We start from the raw sequence: 18,525 nt of genomic DNA, 5'->3' as shown, positions 1-18,525 counted from the left end.
ACGTGAGAGGCTCTTCTCTTCATCAGCCACGCAGGGAGCCGAGAGCCAGCAGAGAGGCCGTTCACCTTCCCCTCTGCCCTGCTTCTTCCTAAACCGTCTCATTCCAAGTGATAAAAACATAATGAAAGATAAAGAGCAGGGAGAAAAATAAATTTAGAAGGAAATAGTCTCCCTAGTCGCTAAATAGCCCTGGGAAAAATGGTCTGCAGCGGATAAAAGTTAAGGCATCTTATTAGGGAAAGGAAAGTCAAACCTAATACAGTAATTTCACTTAGTATTTTATCTATTCAGTATTGGCTGTTTTTTTTTTTCCCACAATAAGCATGTATTAATAACTTCACGATTTTTAAAATCTCATTTCAATTATGGGCATAACTGAGAACAATATTAGTTAATATATGCAGGTGCTGTTATTTTCCTCTGTGAACCACTGTCTGGGAATGTACTGGGTGCCAGCACTCTGCCCAGCACTTTAACAAACATCACTCCATATGTGTACTGTTTACTGAACCCCCCAGGTCTAAGGCACTGTGCTCAGCACTGGAGATTCCCCAGTAAACAAAACGGGTGTGAACCTTACCCTTAAGAAGCAGGTAGAGCCTTGTGGAGACATTACATGAGGTCCCGCACACTGAACAATTTAATTCCCCTCGTGGCAAGTGCTATGAAGAAGTACTCAGAGACCAGTCAGAGCCTCGAGACAGCTCTCTGAGGTGGATCTCGTCCTCGATTGTGGATAAAGAGTTATTAATATTTGTAACACTGTTCATTATAATAACATAAAATATCCTGAACAAGTAATAATTACAATTATCACTATTATAATAATGACTTGGGAAAGTATTTTATATCAGCTGGTCAATGAGAAAAAGGATGGGAATAAATGAGGAAGAAAGTCTAAATGCACAAGAGAGTATATGGATAATTATTGCCAAAGAATTTCCAGGGCACCGTTCTATCCACCACAAAGGGAAATTCCTCCATGCAGAGGCTCAGAGACCTTCAATACAAGACACCCAGCCCTCTTCCAGAACAGCAAGGTACTAACAGAAACACAACACAGAAACAAATACAAGGTTTATATTTTCCAAAGATATGTCCCATGTTTTCCAAGACAAATTTATTTTCAAAGACTTGATTTCTTGGTGTCCATAAACCACTGAAATAACCTGGAACCCTCAATATTTGGATGTACAAACCACATCCAAGATTATCTCCCGAACCCAGAAGTAACACAAAAATCCTAGTCAGACCAAGTACCCTTTCTGTTTGCACTGTGTTCAAAAGGCACTAAATGGTAAGAAGTGAACATCTTCTGTCAAGACCTGCTGCTCAGAATGAGAACTCCCATCAGCATCACAGCCAGGCTTCAAAGTTGCCATGATCAGGTGTTCCTGGATACCATAAAACGTGAGCCCATGGAAATGGAATGTCCAGATCAACAAAGGTGGGCGTTCCATCAAAAGACATATGATACATTGTTCCTTGCTTCTCTCCCTGTCAGGGTGGCAATTCCAATAACTTGACAAAGATCCTCTGAACTAAAGTGAAGAAAAAACTCCTTAAAATCAGAATTCTCAGTCCACGGATGTCTCCTGACAGCTCACAACAGCAAACGTATCAGCTGATTTACTCAATAAAATGAGAGCATCATAAGGAACTCAGAGTGATGCTAATGAGACAGCCAACCTCTGATGGGACCTTCACTTGGCTTCACTTTAATTTTTGCTGTTATAATAAAAGACTATGTTCTATTAAATAGATGGCCAACTCCAAGGCACTTGTGCTACCAGTGCCCCTCTCCACTTCCACAGGAAGCCTCACACTCCCCGTGACAGACTGGAGGACAGCTTCACAGAGAGTTCCATCTAGCCACTACCTATGCACTCAAACAGACACAAGAGCCAGTCCAGTGGCCAATGCTCATTTAGACTCCCTTACTTGACATTCACAATGTCCTGTTCTACAATATCAAATGGATCCCATCAGACTTAAGTTGCTGCCATCATGAAGATCTGTAATTGATACTAGTAAGGAATATGGATGGAATGAGAAGGAAAAAAAGGCTAAAGTCACCATCAAGTCAATTACACTGTGTTCGCCTTCCTCAGTTTCCATCAGTACTAGAAACAGATAAAAGATTACATCAGCCAATCACTGACCTTATGGAGAGCTGGAGCCAAGACTGGTACCAAGAATCCATTGTAGATATAACTGACAAGCTGATTACGAATCAAGGGGTGAGCCACCTAAGAGAGAAACAAGTAGTCATGAAAAAGACAAGGAGCTCAGTCGTTAGGTCTTCTTAAAATCGAACATTTCTGTATATATCCTCAATTCAAAAAGGAAACCCAAATTTTGGCCATGTATTCCGTGGTTAAAGAATAATTCAAACTTCCAACCACCATGTAATGTTTCCAGATGGTTTATTCCAGTATGAATAGCCTGGACTTTCCAATTTTAAAACTAGTAATTTTAAGTTTCTATTTGAAAAAACAGATAATGAATAGACGGATTATGTACAGGGAATCATAAATGAAAGTCAACAAACTGGAAAGTATAATTTTTGCTCCATAACTTCATCTATGCCTTATCTCAACCTGTGACTAATTAAAAATAATAATAACTGTCAAAATGGACAATTAAAAACATTCATTCTGCTAGCAGAAAAAAATTTCTCATTTTGAAATGCATTTTCTGATAATCATTTATATCGGGGAAGAAAGCATTTAGAAAATCTTTTCATAAAAAATAGATACTGTTAAAAAGCAGAGAACATTATCAGAGGTACAACACTGCCTATATTTAACTTTCAAAATAGATTTAGCATGGATAAGCCTTACTAATATCTTTTATAAATACAACCATCCCTGGGTATCTGTGGTCACTTGGTTTCTGGATGCCCACCCCACCAGGATACCAAAAGCTGCGGATGCTTATGTCTCGTTTATAAATTGGCATAGTATTTGCATATAAGCTACACACATCTTCTCATATACTGTAAATCATCTCTAAATTACTTTATAATACCTAATACAATATACACAGTTGTAAATACAATCTAAATGCTATGTAAATAGTTGCTGGTACACAGCAAATGTAAGTTTTGCCCTTTGGAACTTTCTGGATTTTTTTTTTTCAAAATATTTTCAGCTCCTCTGTTGGTTGAATCCACAGAGGTGGAACCTGCAGATATAGGGGTTGACTGTAATCTTTTCAGTTATACCCCCCGCCAAACAAAAAAATCTTAAAAGTACATGGCTTCAATCTCAAAATATGATACAAAATATATCATTTCTATGTTCTTAACCATGACTGTTACCTTTCTCTTTCTTTAAAAAAATTAAAATAGCATCAAACAATAAAGTAAGGTGCAATTTCTAGGGGAGTGAGGCTAGATGTTTACTGATAATCGCTCTCTGTGTACATTTGGGGAGAAACTAATAGTTCCATCCTTTTTATTTCCACACACTTCTGCAAGAAAATGTTGATAGACTGTAATATTAAAGAAAAAATAACTTAAGATGTAACCCATTTATCTTATACATAAATAAAATTTCCTTTGACTTGGCAATAAAAATGAGACAGGAACTAAAGTAATTTACTTGCATTTTCTTCCAGAAGCTATTTCTCTATTTGGTAGATAAACAGATTATAACAAACATTTTTCACCTTACAATCACCATAAAGAAAATTTGATTTCTTAATAAATCCAATATTAAGGTAATATTTGTGCTATATAGAAATAAAACATTTTTGATGAAAACCTACTACACCCTTAAGTATATATAAAATCTGATTTTATATTGAAAACTGTAACAAGAAATCTGAAGGTAAAAATCTAATCAAAAAGCCAAATATACTAGAGTTCAGCGGCTGTTTTTTCCCCGAAGCAGGCCAATTTCAAAGTAAATTTAATTTGTGTTGCTAAGAAGACGCTTAACTTCTTCCAAATTCAATTGGGATAACAATATCCTTTATGTAGTATGCACCATTAAGCAAAATAAAGTGTTTTCCTTTGTAGACTCCCAAGAAGACCTTGAAGTTAAACTGGTATAATTTGGAGTACTTAGAAGCCTAAAAATATCTATTTAATGAGTCAGGCACTGAACTTATTTTTGATGGTTAAGTGGATAATCAAAGCAGAATTAACACTTTTTATAAGGAGGATAAAGAAAATCTACTCATTTTTTTCTCAATTAAAATTTCCCAGAAACCTATAAACGAACACTTTTACTCATTCAAGGACATTCAATAGGCTTGAAGCATCAGTATTCCACAAACGTTTTTTGAAATAAGAAAAGGAATGTTTATCAACTAATCCTTCGCAATGCCTGTATCCTGAATGGACGTGACAAAGGGTTCCTTGCCAGCGCGGTACCTGAATGACGGCATTGCAGAACTCCAGGGAGTTCATGAACTGGACCAGAGCGGGGAGCAGGAGCCAGTCGTCCTTCAGAAGGCAGTGCCATTCCTCGCCCTTCTCTTCCAGCTTCGTAGGCAGGGAAGAGTAGAGACCACTGAGCCCCGTCGCAAGCACCTGTGTTCAGAAATAAAAACGTAACAGACTCTTTCCCCAGGTTCTTAACGTGCAACGAACAGCTCCCAGGTGATGCCACTGCCGCTGGCCCAGACTGCACTCTAGGTAGCGAGGTATTCCAGCGTTAGCGGCTGTCCGCTAGGAAGGAGTCCACAGCTGGAGGCGGGAGAGAACGACAGCTCCAGCAGAGGGAAGAGAAGCACCGGAGGTCTTCAGCTAATACCTGCGCGGGTGCTCCAGGCTGCTCATCCCTACGCTGGGCTAGGGGTGGGGAGAGTGAGGGAGACACATCTAAGATGTAGAAAACATGATTCCGGCCTCCAAGGTGTGCAGGAGAGGAGCGAACTCAAACCGTGCATTCTATGGCACCGCGCTGAGTGCACCCCCAGAGATGGCCCACACCCCCTCCACGGGAGCACACGCCTTGGACTGAGGCAGCCGAGGACAGAAGACCTCACATGAGAACCATGAGTAGCTTTATGAGGAAGATTCCTGCAGACATGCGAAAGGTCATGACTGACACGTGTGTTTCCAGTTTAGAAAGCACTTTCATCTCACCTCCACAAATCAGAGCAAGAAGAAAGAACTGGGGGGTCGTGGGTCAGTTAGATGTGACGACAACAGTCCAAAGAGAGCTAAAGCAGGTCTAAACTGAAGCATCGGCAGTGGGGAAAAGAGGAATAAAGAAAGGGGAGGATCACACGTAAGGTGCACCTGAGGATGATCTGACCGTTAACAGCTACCGACCCAGTATTAACCCAAGGCTCGTGACGTTTACTTCCTCCCCTGGCTCTGTTTCTAAATGACACTGACAGCACTCGGGCTCAGTTAGCTGAAGGTGAGTGGGAACTGCAAACTGTCATGTCATCCAGCTTGGTCACGAAGGAAATGGGGATGCCTTAAATCGACGCAGAAATGTAGAAAAGGAACGCACATGCTGAGTGCCCGTTGGTTTTACCTTGTGGAGAACAGGACTAAGGGAAACAACGAAGTTCACAGTACAGGGAAGTGATGCTAGCCAGACGGCACCTGATGAATCCTAATCTGGCAGATAAGCAAAGGATGGACAGGAAGTGCCCAAAAGAGAAACACGGAAGTGACCTCTAAAAGGTGTTGCTCTACGGTAAACCCTGAGGTTGTAAGGAACTCAAATGGGATAGAAACATTCAAGAAGACATTCCATTCTGAGTCAGGCCCAGAAAATAGCAAAGTATTCACTGATCTCACTGTCTAATAAGAGATGAACAGGCAATTGTAAGAGTGTAATAAGTGTTCAAACTACATAATAGAAAATATATGTCACCAAGGATATACAAACCCAGACTTGGAGTGTTGAGAGCAGGAGATGTTCTCAGAAGAAGTGATGTGCAAGCTGCTGAAGAATGAATAAGAGTTAGCCTGAAAAAGAATGTTGGAAGGAAAACTATTCCAAGCAGAGGATGTACAAAAGCGCAAAGGAGCAAGAAAAGATGGCATCTTCCGGGAACTAAGAGAAGTGCAGTATTACTGGATTGTAGAGTTAGAGGCAGGAGGAGTCTGGAGAGGTACGCCGGAGTCAGACCCTGCAGGGTTCTGTAGGACAGAATACAGAGCTGGAGGGACAACCCAATGGACAGTCCAATAGACAGATGTATGGGTCTGATGCTAGTGAGAGAGATATGCACTAGAGATAGAGCCTTGGAACCATCACATGGAGATGAGACCTCAAGCTACACAGACCAGAGAAAGAAGGGAAGGGAGGTTTAGGCAATGAGCTATTATGATAAAAGAATCCATAGCGCCTGGCGTCAGACACAGAAAGTCAGGAGGTGTAGGGGCTTCCCTGGGAGTCCAGTGGTTAAGACTTCTTCCAATGCAGGGAGTGTGGGTTCGATCTCTGATCCGGGAGCTAAGATCCCACACGCCTCGGGACCAAAACACCAAAATATGAAACAGAAGCAATATTGCAACAAATTCAAGAAAGGCTTTAAAAATGGTCCACATCAAAAAGATCCTTAAAAAAAAAAAAAGTGTGGATCCAGGTATGCCGAACTCAGAGTAATTATCTACAAACTGCTGCTGCCCCTGTTCCCCCATCTTGCTCCCCGAGTGCCCTCTGCAGCCCTCTGTGTAGCAACGGTCTTCCTTGCATTTTTTAATTTATCAGGCATCTTCTCCATCTCACCTGGCCTGACTTGTTCACTCCCGTTCACACTGCCGTTGTGGGTGATTTGTTCAGTCAGACGCTAGCAGGACTTCCCCTGAGTAACATATCCATCAACAGTAGAGGCCTGAGGACTGGGCACCTGCAGGTCTTCGTGCAGAGAAACCAGATGATGCCATGGGAGGGAGTGAGGGCCAGGCTGGGGGCAGGGAAGGAGGAGAGAGCATAGGGAATAGGAGCCCACAGTGGAGTGTGAGGGCAGTGAGAGAGAGACATGCACCATCTCAATATTGGAAAAATCCAAAGATTACATACATTTCTCCGCTCTGTTTCCTAGTGACTTTTATTCATTCATTCACTCGCTCGTTTATTTTTCTTTAATTTAATTTATTTATTTATTATTTTGGGGGAAGGTACACCAAGTTCAATCATCTGTTTTTATACACTATCCCCGTATTCCCTCCCTCCCTCGACCCCCCCACCATCCTCCCTCGAGTCCCCCCCACCCTCCCCATCCCAGTCCTCTAAGGCATCTTCCATCCTCGAGTTGAACTCCCTTTGTTATACAACAACTTCCCACTGGCTATCTATTTTACAGTTGGTAGTACATATATGTCTGTGTTACTCTCTCGCTTCGTCTCAGCTTCCCCTTCACCCCCCGCCCCCTCCCAAACCTCATTTAAAAAAAAAAACAAAAACCCAATCACTGAGCACCTTCAGGCCAGGTACTATGTTAAGTACAGGACATAAAATACTCAACAAGATAGTGCACATATCTCTTTTTCAAAATCAGGGCATCTGTGGTCCCAAAGGAGAATGCCCCCTATTTAAAGCATTTAACTCCTTGTTCACAAACCCAAACAAATCACTTTAATTCCAGTTTTGAATGTGACCCCAAGTGAGTGCTTGTTATAAATTAGAAACCTCTGGCAAGAAAGAACAGAGACCAAAAGTTCTCCTTGAAGGGGAATCTAATCTTGATGCCACATTTGTAAAATCAATTACATTTGCTAACTCATGCTAAATTAACCACAGAACAAAGGCTTTAATTCTGCATACTCCCGATTCCTTAACCACTATGAGGCTTTGAAGATGAATTCATAAAGACAGGCTTAATTTGTCTGACTAAGAAGCTGGGAATAACTATTCAGTATATCAATATAATTACAGCAACATTAATTTTCAAATTACATACATCAGTGACAGTAATTAAAAATAACACATACCTAATATTCACTCTTTTTTAAAAGAGTGTTCTGGAAAGGACATGGCTGAGATGTGAACACGGCCCGCCTGTACAGAAGGACAGTGCAGTGTGCCCGCAGGGCACTGACTCCTGCCATGTTCTCGCCACTGGAAGTGGAGCCAGAGGACATCTCTATGACAGTCTCCAGCATGGCAAAGAACCACGGAAGAAAACAGTCTGCATGATAAAGAGGACTACACGGTCTTAAGAGCAAGATGCCAAACCTTTACTGCTAAATACTTATCCTTTCCAAGACTGCTCAGAGTTTAGATCCCTTCATCCAATCCACAAATATTTCTAGAGCACCAACGACAAGCCAGGCCCTGTGTCAGGCCAGTGTTGGGGAAAGAGCATTGAACAAGTCAGACTAGGAGAGGTGGAGAAGACCACCAATTAACCAATAAACGCAAGAAAGACGATTACTACACAAAGAGATGCAGGGGGTGCTGTGGGAACAGGAAGAAGGGAAAGGAGGGCAGCAACAGGTTTGCAGACAATTTTTCCAAGAGATTGATGGCACAATCTATTTACTTTTTAAGTTAAAAATGAAAAAATATATAGACATTCAACAGCTAATTTTTTTAAATGCTCATCCACTCTTTTAGCCTTTTACTGATTCTGACCACAAAAAAGTAACTGTAAAACATTATAGTTATTCCCAACACATTAAGTATTATCCTCCTTTTTTTTTTTTTCTTTTTTTGGCTGCGCCATGCGGCATTCAGGATACTAAGAATCAAACCCACGCCCCATGCACTGGGAGTGCACAGTCTTAACCTCTGGACCACCAGGGAAGTCCCATAACCCAATATTTTTAATTTATCTTTTCTCAAGAGTCTTAAAAAATGAGTCTTTAAAAAAAAATAAAAAGAATCACCATATAAAACCCCACAAATGAGAGACAATTTAAAAAGCCAACCATTTCCTGGACAGCAGTATAGCATGGTAATTGTTGAGACCATGGATTTCAGTATCAGACTAACGTGGTTTTGAACCTGACTGCCATTTACAGGCAGTTATTAAAGTCCTTGCAAGTTCAGTTTCTTCATTGAGTTGTTGCAAGGATTAAAGGAAATCACGCATATAAAGAGGTGGGCATCATGGTTTACACACAGCAATGTTTCCAACGGAGGGAAGAAAGATGATGTGCACAGAGTAATGAACAATCTGGAAAGGTCCACCTTTAACTTTAAACATCTAATAGTATCCAGTTGATTTTAGCAAAAACAAAAAGATTGCCAGCAGATGGCTTTAGTCTGAAGCGAGCAGCAAAACACCTGGTGGGGACCATTCTCAGCAACTTGCCAAAATAAAAAGCCTCATAAATTTTAGATATGGGATAAATAACTTTCTACCTGCGGCTGTGTACCTAAAGGTTGGTTATTTCAGTTTGCATTTCCTAATGTACATAAGGGCTGTTTCCAACTTTTGCCAATATGTAACAAGTGACAAGGGCTTAATCATCAGTACTCAGTTTAAATAAAAGAAGATGGGGTCATATAGTCCCCAACCATTCATTGGCACTAAATAATTCCCTAGAGTATCCTCATTCTTTTCTTTTCTTGGGAAAGCATATCTCGAGACAAGAGGCAGCAGAACCAGAAAGCTCTTCCTATCAACCACAGAACAAAAGTTTCCAAAAGTGGTCCAGTTTCCTGAAAGAGTCATTACTCTTCCCAAAGTCTGATGTTAACACACTTTGACAATCATACTAATTAGAGAAAGCTTTCTGTCGATTGTGGTCCTTAGCAGGATGGTTAATAGAGTATGCTTTTATCTTCAACATAAAGAGGTCTTTTTTTTTAATTATGTTGTCAGATGTAATTATAGAAAACTGGGTCCAAATAAGATTATGGGATCTATCCTGAGGGGCAACTTAACACAACGAAGCTCTGTGTTCCATTCTAGCAAATAAGGTCAGCTGGAGATGTTTTTCCTCCAATTTTAATGAACTGTACAGTGTTTTAAAATACATTTTTATAAAAGCAACAATTACTCGGTGAAATCTGCCTGTAACTTAGTAAGTGGAAATCTAAACATTAAAAACATGCTCCATCCTAGTTCTAATATATTTAAATTTTAAAAATATGAAATATTACAAACATGTAAAATAGAATAAAATAGAAAACCATCACCAAGATTTAACAGATTTTAATATTTTGCCATAATTTCTTCAGAGCACTCTTTATTTTTAAAAAAAATAAAAGATTACAGATAGAGCTAAACCTTACTCCAATCCCATTACCATCCTTCCTCCTTCCTGTGGTTACTTTGCTCCTAAAAGTAACCACAGTCCTGAACTTAGTACATATTATTCCTGTGCTTGTTTTTGTACTTTTACTGTATTCAAATGTATCCAAAAAAACAGTATACACTAAGACTGTGTCTTAAAACTTTATGTAAATTTTATGTAAATATGTGTTTTTGTTCTTAAATCCAGTCTTTTGTTCATGATTAGTGCTTTACAGGAAGTCTTGATATTTTGTTACTTATGTACAAGGTAGGAGTTAGGCACATGGGTCCTTGAGTCAGACTGCCCCAGGTCAAGTCCTGACTCTCTCTCACCAGTCATGTGGCCTTGCATGAGGGTGAGTCAAAAATAATCCGCACTCTGGCTGTAGAATTTATTTTAATTAACGTTTAGAAAAGACAAATACATCGTTTTTCAACATAAACTCCTTGCTTTTTAATACACTTTGTCTATCTGTCAACAAGCTTTCATATTCCCTCATTAAAAGTGTTTCAGGGTGAGCTGCAAGCCACAAATGCACTGCTGTCTTCACTTCCTCATCAGAAGTGAATCTTCCTCCTCACAGGGCTGTTTTCAAGGGACCAAACTGGTGAAAGTCTGATGGAGCAAGATGAGGACTATAGGGAGAATGCTTTAACACCTCAAAATGAGGTTTTTGCAGAGTGTCGACAGTGTGGGCAGAAGTGTGCGGACGTGCATTGTCATGCAAGATCACAATGCCCTTGGACAGCAGTCCTCTGTGTTTAATCCAAAGCTTAGGCTTCAGCTCTTCAATAAGCACCTCACTGTAACGAGCACTGTCGATTGTTGAACCTTTTTCCGGATAATGTTCCAATACTGGCCCTTGAGAATCCCAGGAAACTGGAAGCATCAATTTTCCAGCTGATGGTTGACTTTTGAACTTTTCGACGGTCAGCAATTGAGGATGTTTCCATTCCACACTCTGCCGTTTACTCTCAGGCTCATAGTGATGAATCCATGTCTCATCACCAGTAATGATTCTCTTTAAGAAACTTTCACCTTTCTTAGAGTATCAGTCCAAATTTTGTTTTCAGATAGCCACATGCTCTTCAGATAGTTTATGCTCTTCCGTGAGTTGTTTCCATTCCATCTCGCACAGACTTTCTGAAATCTAAGTCTGTCATGGATTACTTCGTTTTGAGGTGTTAAGTTAAAGCATCCTCCATATAGCCCTGATCTTGCCCCATCAGACTTTCACCAGTTTGGTCCCTTGAAAACAGCCCTGTGAGGAGGAAGATTCACTTCTGATGAAGTGAAGACAGCGGTGCATTCATGGCTTGCAGCTCGGCCTAAAACATTTTTTAATGAGGGAATATGAAAGCTTGTTGACAGATGAATGAAATGTATTGAAGAGCAGGGAGATTATGTCAAAAAATGATGTATTTGTCTTTTCTAAAAGTTAATTAAATTCTACAGCCAGAGTGCAGATAATTTTTGACTCACCCTCATATAAATTTACTTCAGGTCACTGGGCCAAATTTCTTCATCCATGAAAAGCGAATGCCACTAGTACTGATCGTTATGAGGATCTGGCAAATTAATACATACATAGCACTAAGAACAGTGTCTGGCATATAGTTAGCTCTCAACAAATACATTACTGTTACCATTATTCATAATTATTTCAGCTGTTTTTGGCCTTTTATACAGTGTTTAGCATCCATTTGTCACATTCCTTGAAAAACTCTACTGGGATTTTGATTTAAGTCACATTAACACCTCACCAATTACACCTTACAAAAGAGAAATTTTATCTTTGCAACGGAGGGATCCAGGGGTCACCCATGTGATCACGCATGGCATCACCAGTAGTTGAACAGCTTAACACATGCTCCTTGATGTGTACCACGTCACCCGTATTCTTACCAAACGTATTTAACTTGAATTTAATCACGCATTTAGACCCACCTCCCAATCTGCAGGAAATACAAGTGATCGGGACAAGTTAAACTACACAACGAAACCAACCCAGAACGTGAGGTGTTCTACAGACAATGACTGATCTCTTAAAAAGTCACTGTCATAGGGGAAAAAAGTGGCAGCCTGTTGCAGCTTAATAGAGACTAAAGAGATAGGACAATCAGAAATGAAGCTTGTATTGGACTCCAGTTTGGAGAAAAAAATGTATAAAAGTCATCTGGGTCCTACTTGGGAAACTGGACATTAGATCATATAGAATAATCGTATAATTTTCTTAGGTATAATAATAGTATTGTGATTATGTTGGAGCTTGTCATCTGTAGGAGAGACATATTAAAATACCTGATGTCTATAATTTAATTTCACATGGCACAGCAAAAACAAATCAAGAGCATAGACGATAAACACACCAAAGTATGACAAATATTAAAAATTTTGAATTTAAGTGGTGTGTATATGGTGTTCATTTTAGTATTCTTCCAAGTTTTCTGCATTTTGCTTTTTTCCATAATAAAAAACTGTAAAACATAAACTGCATTAATTTTATGGATTGACTTGCAGAAAAGTGCCATCCACGTAATATCTACAAACTGCAGGGCTTTCCATTTATTTCTATCCTATTTTATGCCCTTTGATAAAGTTTTATAATTTTCCTTGTAGAGACCTTTTACCTATTTGTTAGATTTATTCAAGATACCTTAGAAGTGTGATGCTTTTGTAAGTGGTACCTTTTTAAAATTGCCCTGTAGATACGGAACAGATGAACTGCCTGAATATTTTAATGATTTGTTTCAAAACTTGCACCCCTTCTTTAAGAGCAGAACTACCCAAAACATTTCAAATAAGCCCCTATTCAAACCTTTGCACAGCCCCCTCAAGAAAAAGTTCACTGATTAATGAATGAGCTTCTGCCTCCACAGCAATGCTCAGATCCAGCTCCTCTCTTATATTCTCTTTCCTACCACTCTTGTTTCTAGACCCTAATGTGTGTCCCTGCTTCCTCCACAATTCCCAAACTTACAGAGTCAGATGAAACTGCTACAAGAATCCTGATTAAGCTGTGTTCTTGATCAAATTTCTTCTAGAGCCCTCCAAACGGGACGAATATGGCAGTTGTGGTAGGCAGAATAATGGTCCCCCCAGAACTGTCTACGTCCTAATCCCTGAGCCTGTGAACAAACTCGGTTTCATGGCAAAGCGAAATTAAGGTTGCAGATGGAGTTAAGGGTGCTAATCAGCTGATCTTTAAACAGGGATGATCTTAAGAATCGTTACATCCTGGATGACCCAGGTGAGCACAATGTAATCACAAAGGTCCTTGTGGAAGTAGAAGAGGGAGGCAGAAGAGCAGAGTCAGAGGGAGACGTGACTACAGAAGATGGTCAGAGGGATGTGATACTGCTGACTGTGAAAATGGGGGAGGGGACCATGAGTCACAGGTGAGTCACAGGATGTGGGAGGCCTCTAGAAGCTGGAGAAGGCAAGGAAATGGACTCACCAAGAGAGCCTCCAGAAAGGAGCGCAGCCCTGCCAACATCTCGATTTTAGCCCAGTGAGACCTGCTGGACTTCCAACCTCCAGCAAGACAATACTACTGAAAGGTAATAATTTGTGTTGTTTAAAGCCACTAGTTTTTGGTAATTTGTTACAGCCACGATAGAAAACTAATACAGCAATGTATTCCCAAAACGCTTAGATTCAGGGTGAGAAGTTACATTTTTGCCTTAAGATATACTCTTTAAAAAGAGTTTACAATTTAGTCTATAATTCTATTGAAGGAGATAAGGAAGGGAGAGTTAATATGTTGGCACAGAGGAATGGAATCAGTTCTTCACCTCCCATCTGACTCAGTCTCTGCGCAATTTCTTATTCTGTTGGTCAGAAGCCAGAAGAGAAGAGATACATGGTACCCTGAACTTAACTGAAATTCTGTTTTTCACAATTTTTACTCATTTGTTTCCCCAGACACTAGGTGGACCGTGTCTGGGGAAACGGTCCACCAGACCCTAGGTGGACCGTGGTTTATTCCTGAAAAATAGGATTTAGTGGTATAAAGAAGATTCCTGCTTTTGAACCTCTAAGTGAAAAACAGTACGTTACTCGCTAGGATCGCTGTTAGCATCTGGGGCAGGTCAACTCCTTCCTGTGCGTGACCGTTCCAGAAACTAACTGGTCATTAAGCATCCCTGGCCTCTGCACACTAAATGCCATCTGACCTCCCTCCCAGGCCACCCCATGTCCCTTGACAACCAAACACACCCCACAAACATTTCTAAATGCCCTCGCCCCTGGTCAAGAACTACCCACATAGTGCTAATTAACAATGAATCTGATCTACTTCTAGCAACCTGCCTGGCCTGTTCCAATAAAGTTCACCAATGGTCTTACACACTGTTCCAGCAGAATCAGACATATTTAAGACAATGTTTGTAAAGAAAGATAATGAGATGATTGGTAAAAAGAACAGATAATGGAAATAAACTGGCAATGTCCACTGAGTTCAGAAAATAAAAATAGCTGTTGCCCAACATTTGACAAACCAGGAGAAGATATAAATCTATAAATCTGTCATTTAAATCCTCCTTTCAAAGATGACACGAACACCAAAAAATAATCAGAGCCCAACAGCTTCATAAGAATCTCAGCTCCCAGTATTTTCTAGGACTATGACTGGGACTAGCTACACAGGCATCTGCAAAAGACCTTACCCTTTATTTCTCAACCAACCAACTATTAAGAAACTATACAGACTAGAGGACTTCTTGCTACTTCAAACTGTAAATATGTATTTTTTTTTTTAATAAAATCAGTGCTTTGGAGCTACAACTTTGGTCATTATCTTGCTGGGACCAGCTGTGAGGGGTCTGACCCTATGCCATGATTCATTGGTGCAAAATCAAACTGAAAAGCTAAGAATATAAGAAGAGTAGTTTTAGCAATTGCTCAGGATGTGCTCTTAGAAGAAACTATAACAGCTCCTAACCCAACAGAAATGAACCAAGAAACAGTAACATATATAGTTTCCTCTGTTGGCTTATTTTGAGCTGACACTGCTGAGTTGAATAGCATCTCAACTTTAATTCCCCTGCTTCCTCCAAAACATTTCCTCTAAACATCTTTCCATAGAAGGTGCCAAGGACAGACTGCTGAAGAGAAAGGAATAAAAAAAAGCATTTATCATTAGCCCAGGAGAAGAGAAGAGGAGCAGGTGGAAAATGGGCCAATAAGAAGGACTTACTGGACAAAAGTAGGTGTTTTCCACGATGTGATGGGCCACCATGCTGTTCTCGGCAGAGAGAGACATGATGAAAAGCAAAGCATCCCGGGCCTGCTGGCCTACGGTCCCCTCCCGGTGAATGAAGGGAATCAGAAGGGAGAAGATGAGGAAGTTGGCAGCCCCTTGGTCCTCACTAGTGTGGAAGAAGAGTTCCAGGATGGATGGATCCTTGGCAAGAATGGAACAGAGCTGACTGAGCAGGACAACCAGCTTCCCCTCCACAGTGGGAGTGGCTGTTCCCGAACAGGAGCTCAGCAACATCATCAGGGGCTTCAGGATGGGCTTGTGGTGCAGCAGAGGCTGGTGGGACTGAGTGATCAACATCTCATACATCTTCAGCTGCTCCATTTTAGTCTCATCAGTAAATTCCCGCCTCAAGCTCCAAAGGAAGAGTTTCTCCATAATGTTCTCGGAGACCACAAATTCCAGGATTGGACCCATGGCAGCATCCCTGGCTTGTTCTTCAATCAGCAAGAAGAGCATGTGCTCGACATAGTTCTGCACAGCGCTGGCCTCATCAGGAGGGATGGACCCGTATTTTGCTTGGGTGTTCTTCAAGGGATCGTGCTTCTCTAAGATTTTCACAACCTGTAACCAAACCAAACATGTGTCATCCATCTGACATTTATCATAATTACAAAAACACACCACCACTACTGCATTTCATGGAAAAGACAAGAGCCATGACCCCTAACAAGATCCACATGAGCATTCTGCGTCTCCCTCTCATGAGAATAAAATGAAGGGGTTAAACTACAAAAAAGGAAAAAAACAAAAAGAAGACGTTTGAGGATGTTCACTTATAATAATTACAAATGTTGGCAACCTAAATGTCAAAGGAAGTAATATGGTTGTGTAAATTAAGCTGCATACCTTCCTGGGCCTATTATTATGGAGACTATTGAGCAAAATAAAAAAAAAAAAAAACCTGTGATATTAGATGAAAAAGTAAGTTACTTATATATAGTTAGACCCATCATTATCAACTATGTCAAAAACATGCAAGCGAAAAAAGACTGAAAAGAAACATGGAAAAATAGTAATCGCTTTTGTGTTCAAAGTAATGACAAGTTCTTACATTTTTGTTCTAAACTGTCAAGAATATAATAGTGCTTTTAAATTTTAAAATACATTAAGTAAGTAAGACTACCGGTGATCTCCTACAAACAGAGTTGATTTGGAGATTTCAGCAGCGGAACACAGCTCCTCACATGCCCCTGACAGAACAGTAGCCCTCCCTCCTCTAACTGGATTAGTACCCACTTCAACCAAGCACGCATCACTAGGATTAAAGGAAACTGATGAACTGATGAACAAGAGACATGTACCTAGCAGAATCCCCTAACATATGGTGGTATATGTTGAAATTTTAAGCATGAAGAGCTTGAATTGTGCATTTTCTTAAAGTCAGAAAAAAATTTTGAGATAACCAATTACAAAACAAATCCCTAAAGCACAGGGTTTCTGTGACTGGGTGATGAAAAAGTTTTGGAAATAGTGTGATGGTTGCATGGCATTGTGAACGTAGTTAATGCCACTGAATTATACACCTAAAAATGATGAAGATGGCAAACTTTATTATATATATAAACACACACACATACATATATATATCTGTGTGTTTTTACTACCAAAAAAGAAAAAATCTATTGACAGTAATAAATAAATAAATCTCACGTGACAGCCCAGGTGGTTCTCTCCCTTACCACTATTGGCATTTGAATGCTTCTTACCTCTCTCTTCCCATCAATACTTAATTTCTACTTTAGGACCTGAAAATTAAAACAATTTTGTATTTCGACCTCCTTTTAACTTTATGACTTGGAATTTCTACACGTAATATCCATTCAACTTGCTTCAATTAAAGTGTATACACATGTTTATTTTTAAACAAACATTTTATCAAAGACTTTAACTTGTTCCTTTTTGCCTTTCTAAACCGCATGCTCTGTGGAATACGTTTAACTTCTGCCGTACCCTCCCAGCCCAGGTCTAGGACATGCTGTTACGTGTTCTGGTATTTAGGTTAGAGAATTTTTGCAAGTCACTCTGGAAGCTGGCAAAGGTACAAGGCTATGTCAGCATCTGTGAGCAATGAGGGAAATTTATTTCTCAGGAAAAAGTCTAAGTTTTACCCCTGGCAGAAGCAAGGTAAAGGAACCTTTATAGACTAGGCTAGTATATCCTTATGAATGAATAGATTTCCACAGAATCTGCAATCTCATTGACTTCCACTATAAAATTAAAAATACTGTCAGGAAAAACATCACCCCAACACCCTTGAGTTGACACTTTCAACCAGGAAGCCCCTGGTTAGCAGCTACCCAGGAGGTATACAACGGCTCAGCAACTGGTGGCCCAGATCTCCCCACTGGCCATTCCCTCTCCTTGGCTGAATGCTGGACTGCAGAGTGCCCTCCCCCTCCCCCAGCCTCCAAGAAGCCCTCCAAGACTCCTCGGAGGCCTGAGGACCTCACTGTCAGGAATGCTGGGACCTGCTGTGCTCCTTTCCCTTGGCTCTGGCCTTGACCTCGCAGAGCATGCATGGGATTGCAGTACCACACTCGTCCAAAAGGGGGCTCTACCTCAGCACAGCATGCTCTCCAGCTCCAAAGCCCCAACTTCAAGGTTCCACATGCTGCAGAACAAATTAGCTCTATGTTTTACCAGATCTATAATTTCAAAGTTGAAACTGAGTTTACTTATGAGAGCTATCTATACAGCTAGGCCTCGAGGAAGAAATGTAAGTATACTTGTCATGTGTGCTCAGACTGTCTAAACTATCTAAAATTGGGACTGCATTATACATTGATAGTGGCATGGCAAATTAGCTCGATCTTTCTGGAAAACAATCTGGCAACATGCAGCAGGTGCTATAAAGTTGTTCTGCCCTTTGACTTGTTAATCTCACCTCTGGGAAAATGCCCCAAGGAAACAACACAAAAATAATTTGTTTTAACATGTTCACACCAATGATATTTTCAATAATGAAAAATAAAAATATTATTGACCCAAACGGTCAAGAATAAGAGAATTATAATCACAATGTTACATCACCATACACTAAAGCTGTTAAAAATAAACACTAAGTGAATCATATCATCACATGCCAATATATACAAGAAAT

The 18,525-nt window shown here is 40.3% G+C and overlaps 1 protein-coding gene across 13 annotated transcripts in view; it reads right to left on the bottom strand.

The window, feature by feature from the left end:
• FHIP1A (FHF complex subunit HOOK interacting protein 1A) overlaps positions 1 to 18,525 on the bottom strand; it is a 256,905-nt gene that overhangs the window by 70,353 nt on the left and 168,027 nt on the right. For all 13 annotated transcript variants that reach the window (XM_057726601.1, XM_057726592.1, XM_057726589.1 and 10 more), the window contains 3 exons: positions 15,360 to 15,986; positions 4,382 to 4,540; positions 2,163 to 2,249 (listed from right to left, as the gene is read on the bottom strand). In XM_057726601.1, the coding sequence (XP_057582584.1) occupies positions 2,163 to 2,249; positions 4,382 to 4,540; positions 15,360 to 15,986 (873 nt within the window). The remainder of the gene's footprint in view (positions 1 to 2,162; positions 2,250 to 4,381; positions 4,541 to 15,359; positions 15,987 to 18,525) is intronic.

Source organism: Hippopotamus amphibius, chromosome 3 (genome assembly GCF_030028045.1).
Source record: "Hippopotamus amphibius kiboko isolate mHipAmp2 chromosome 3, mHipAmp2.hap2, whole genome shotgun sequence".
In the NCBI taxonomy this organism is placed as follows: domain Eukaryota; kingdom Metazoa; phylum Chordata; class Mammalia; order Artiodactyla; family Hippopotamidae; genus Hippopotamus; species Hippopotamus amphibius.
Note: the sequence above shows the minus strand (reverse complement) of the source record. Positions and strands in the feature narration are given on the sequence as shown.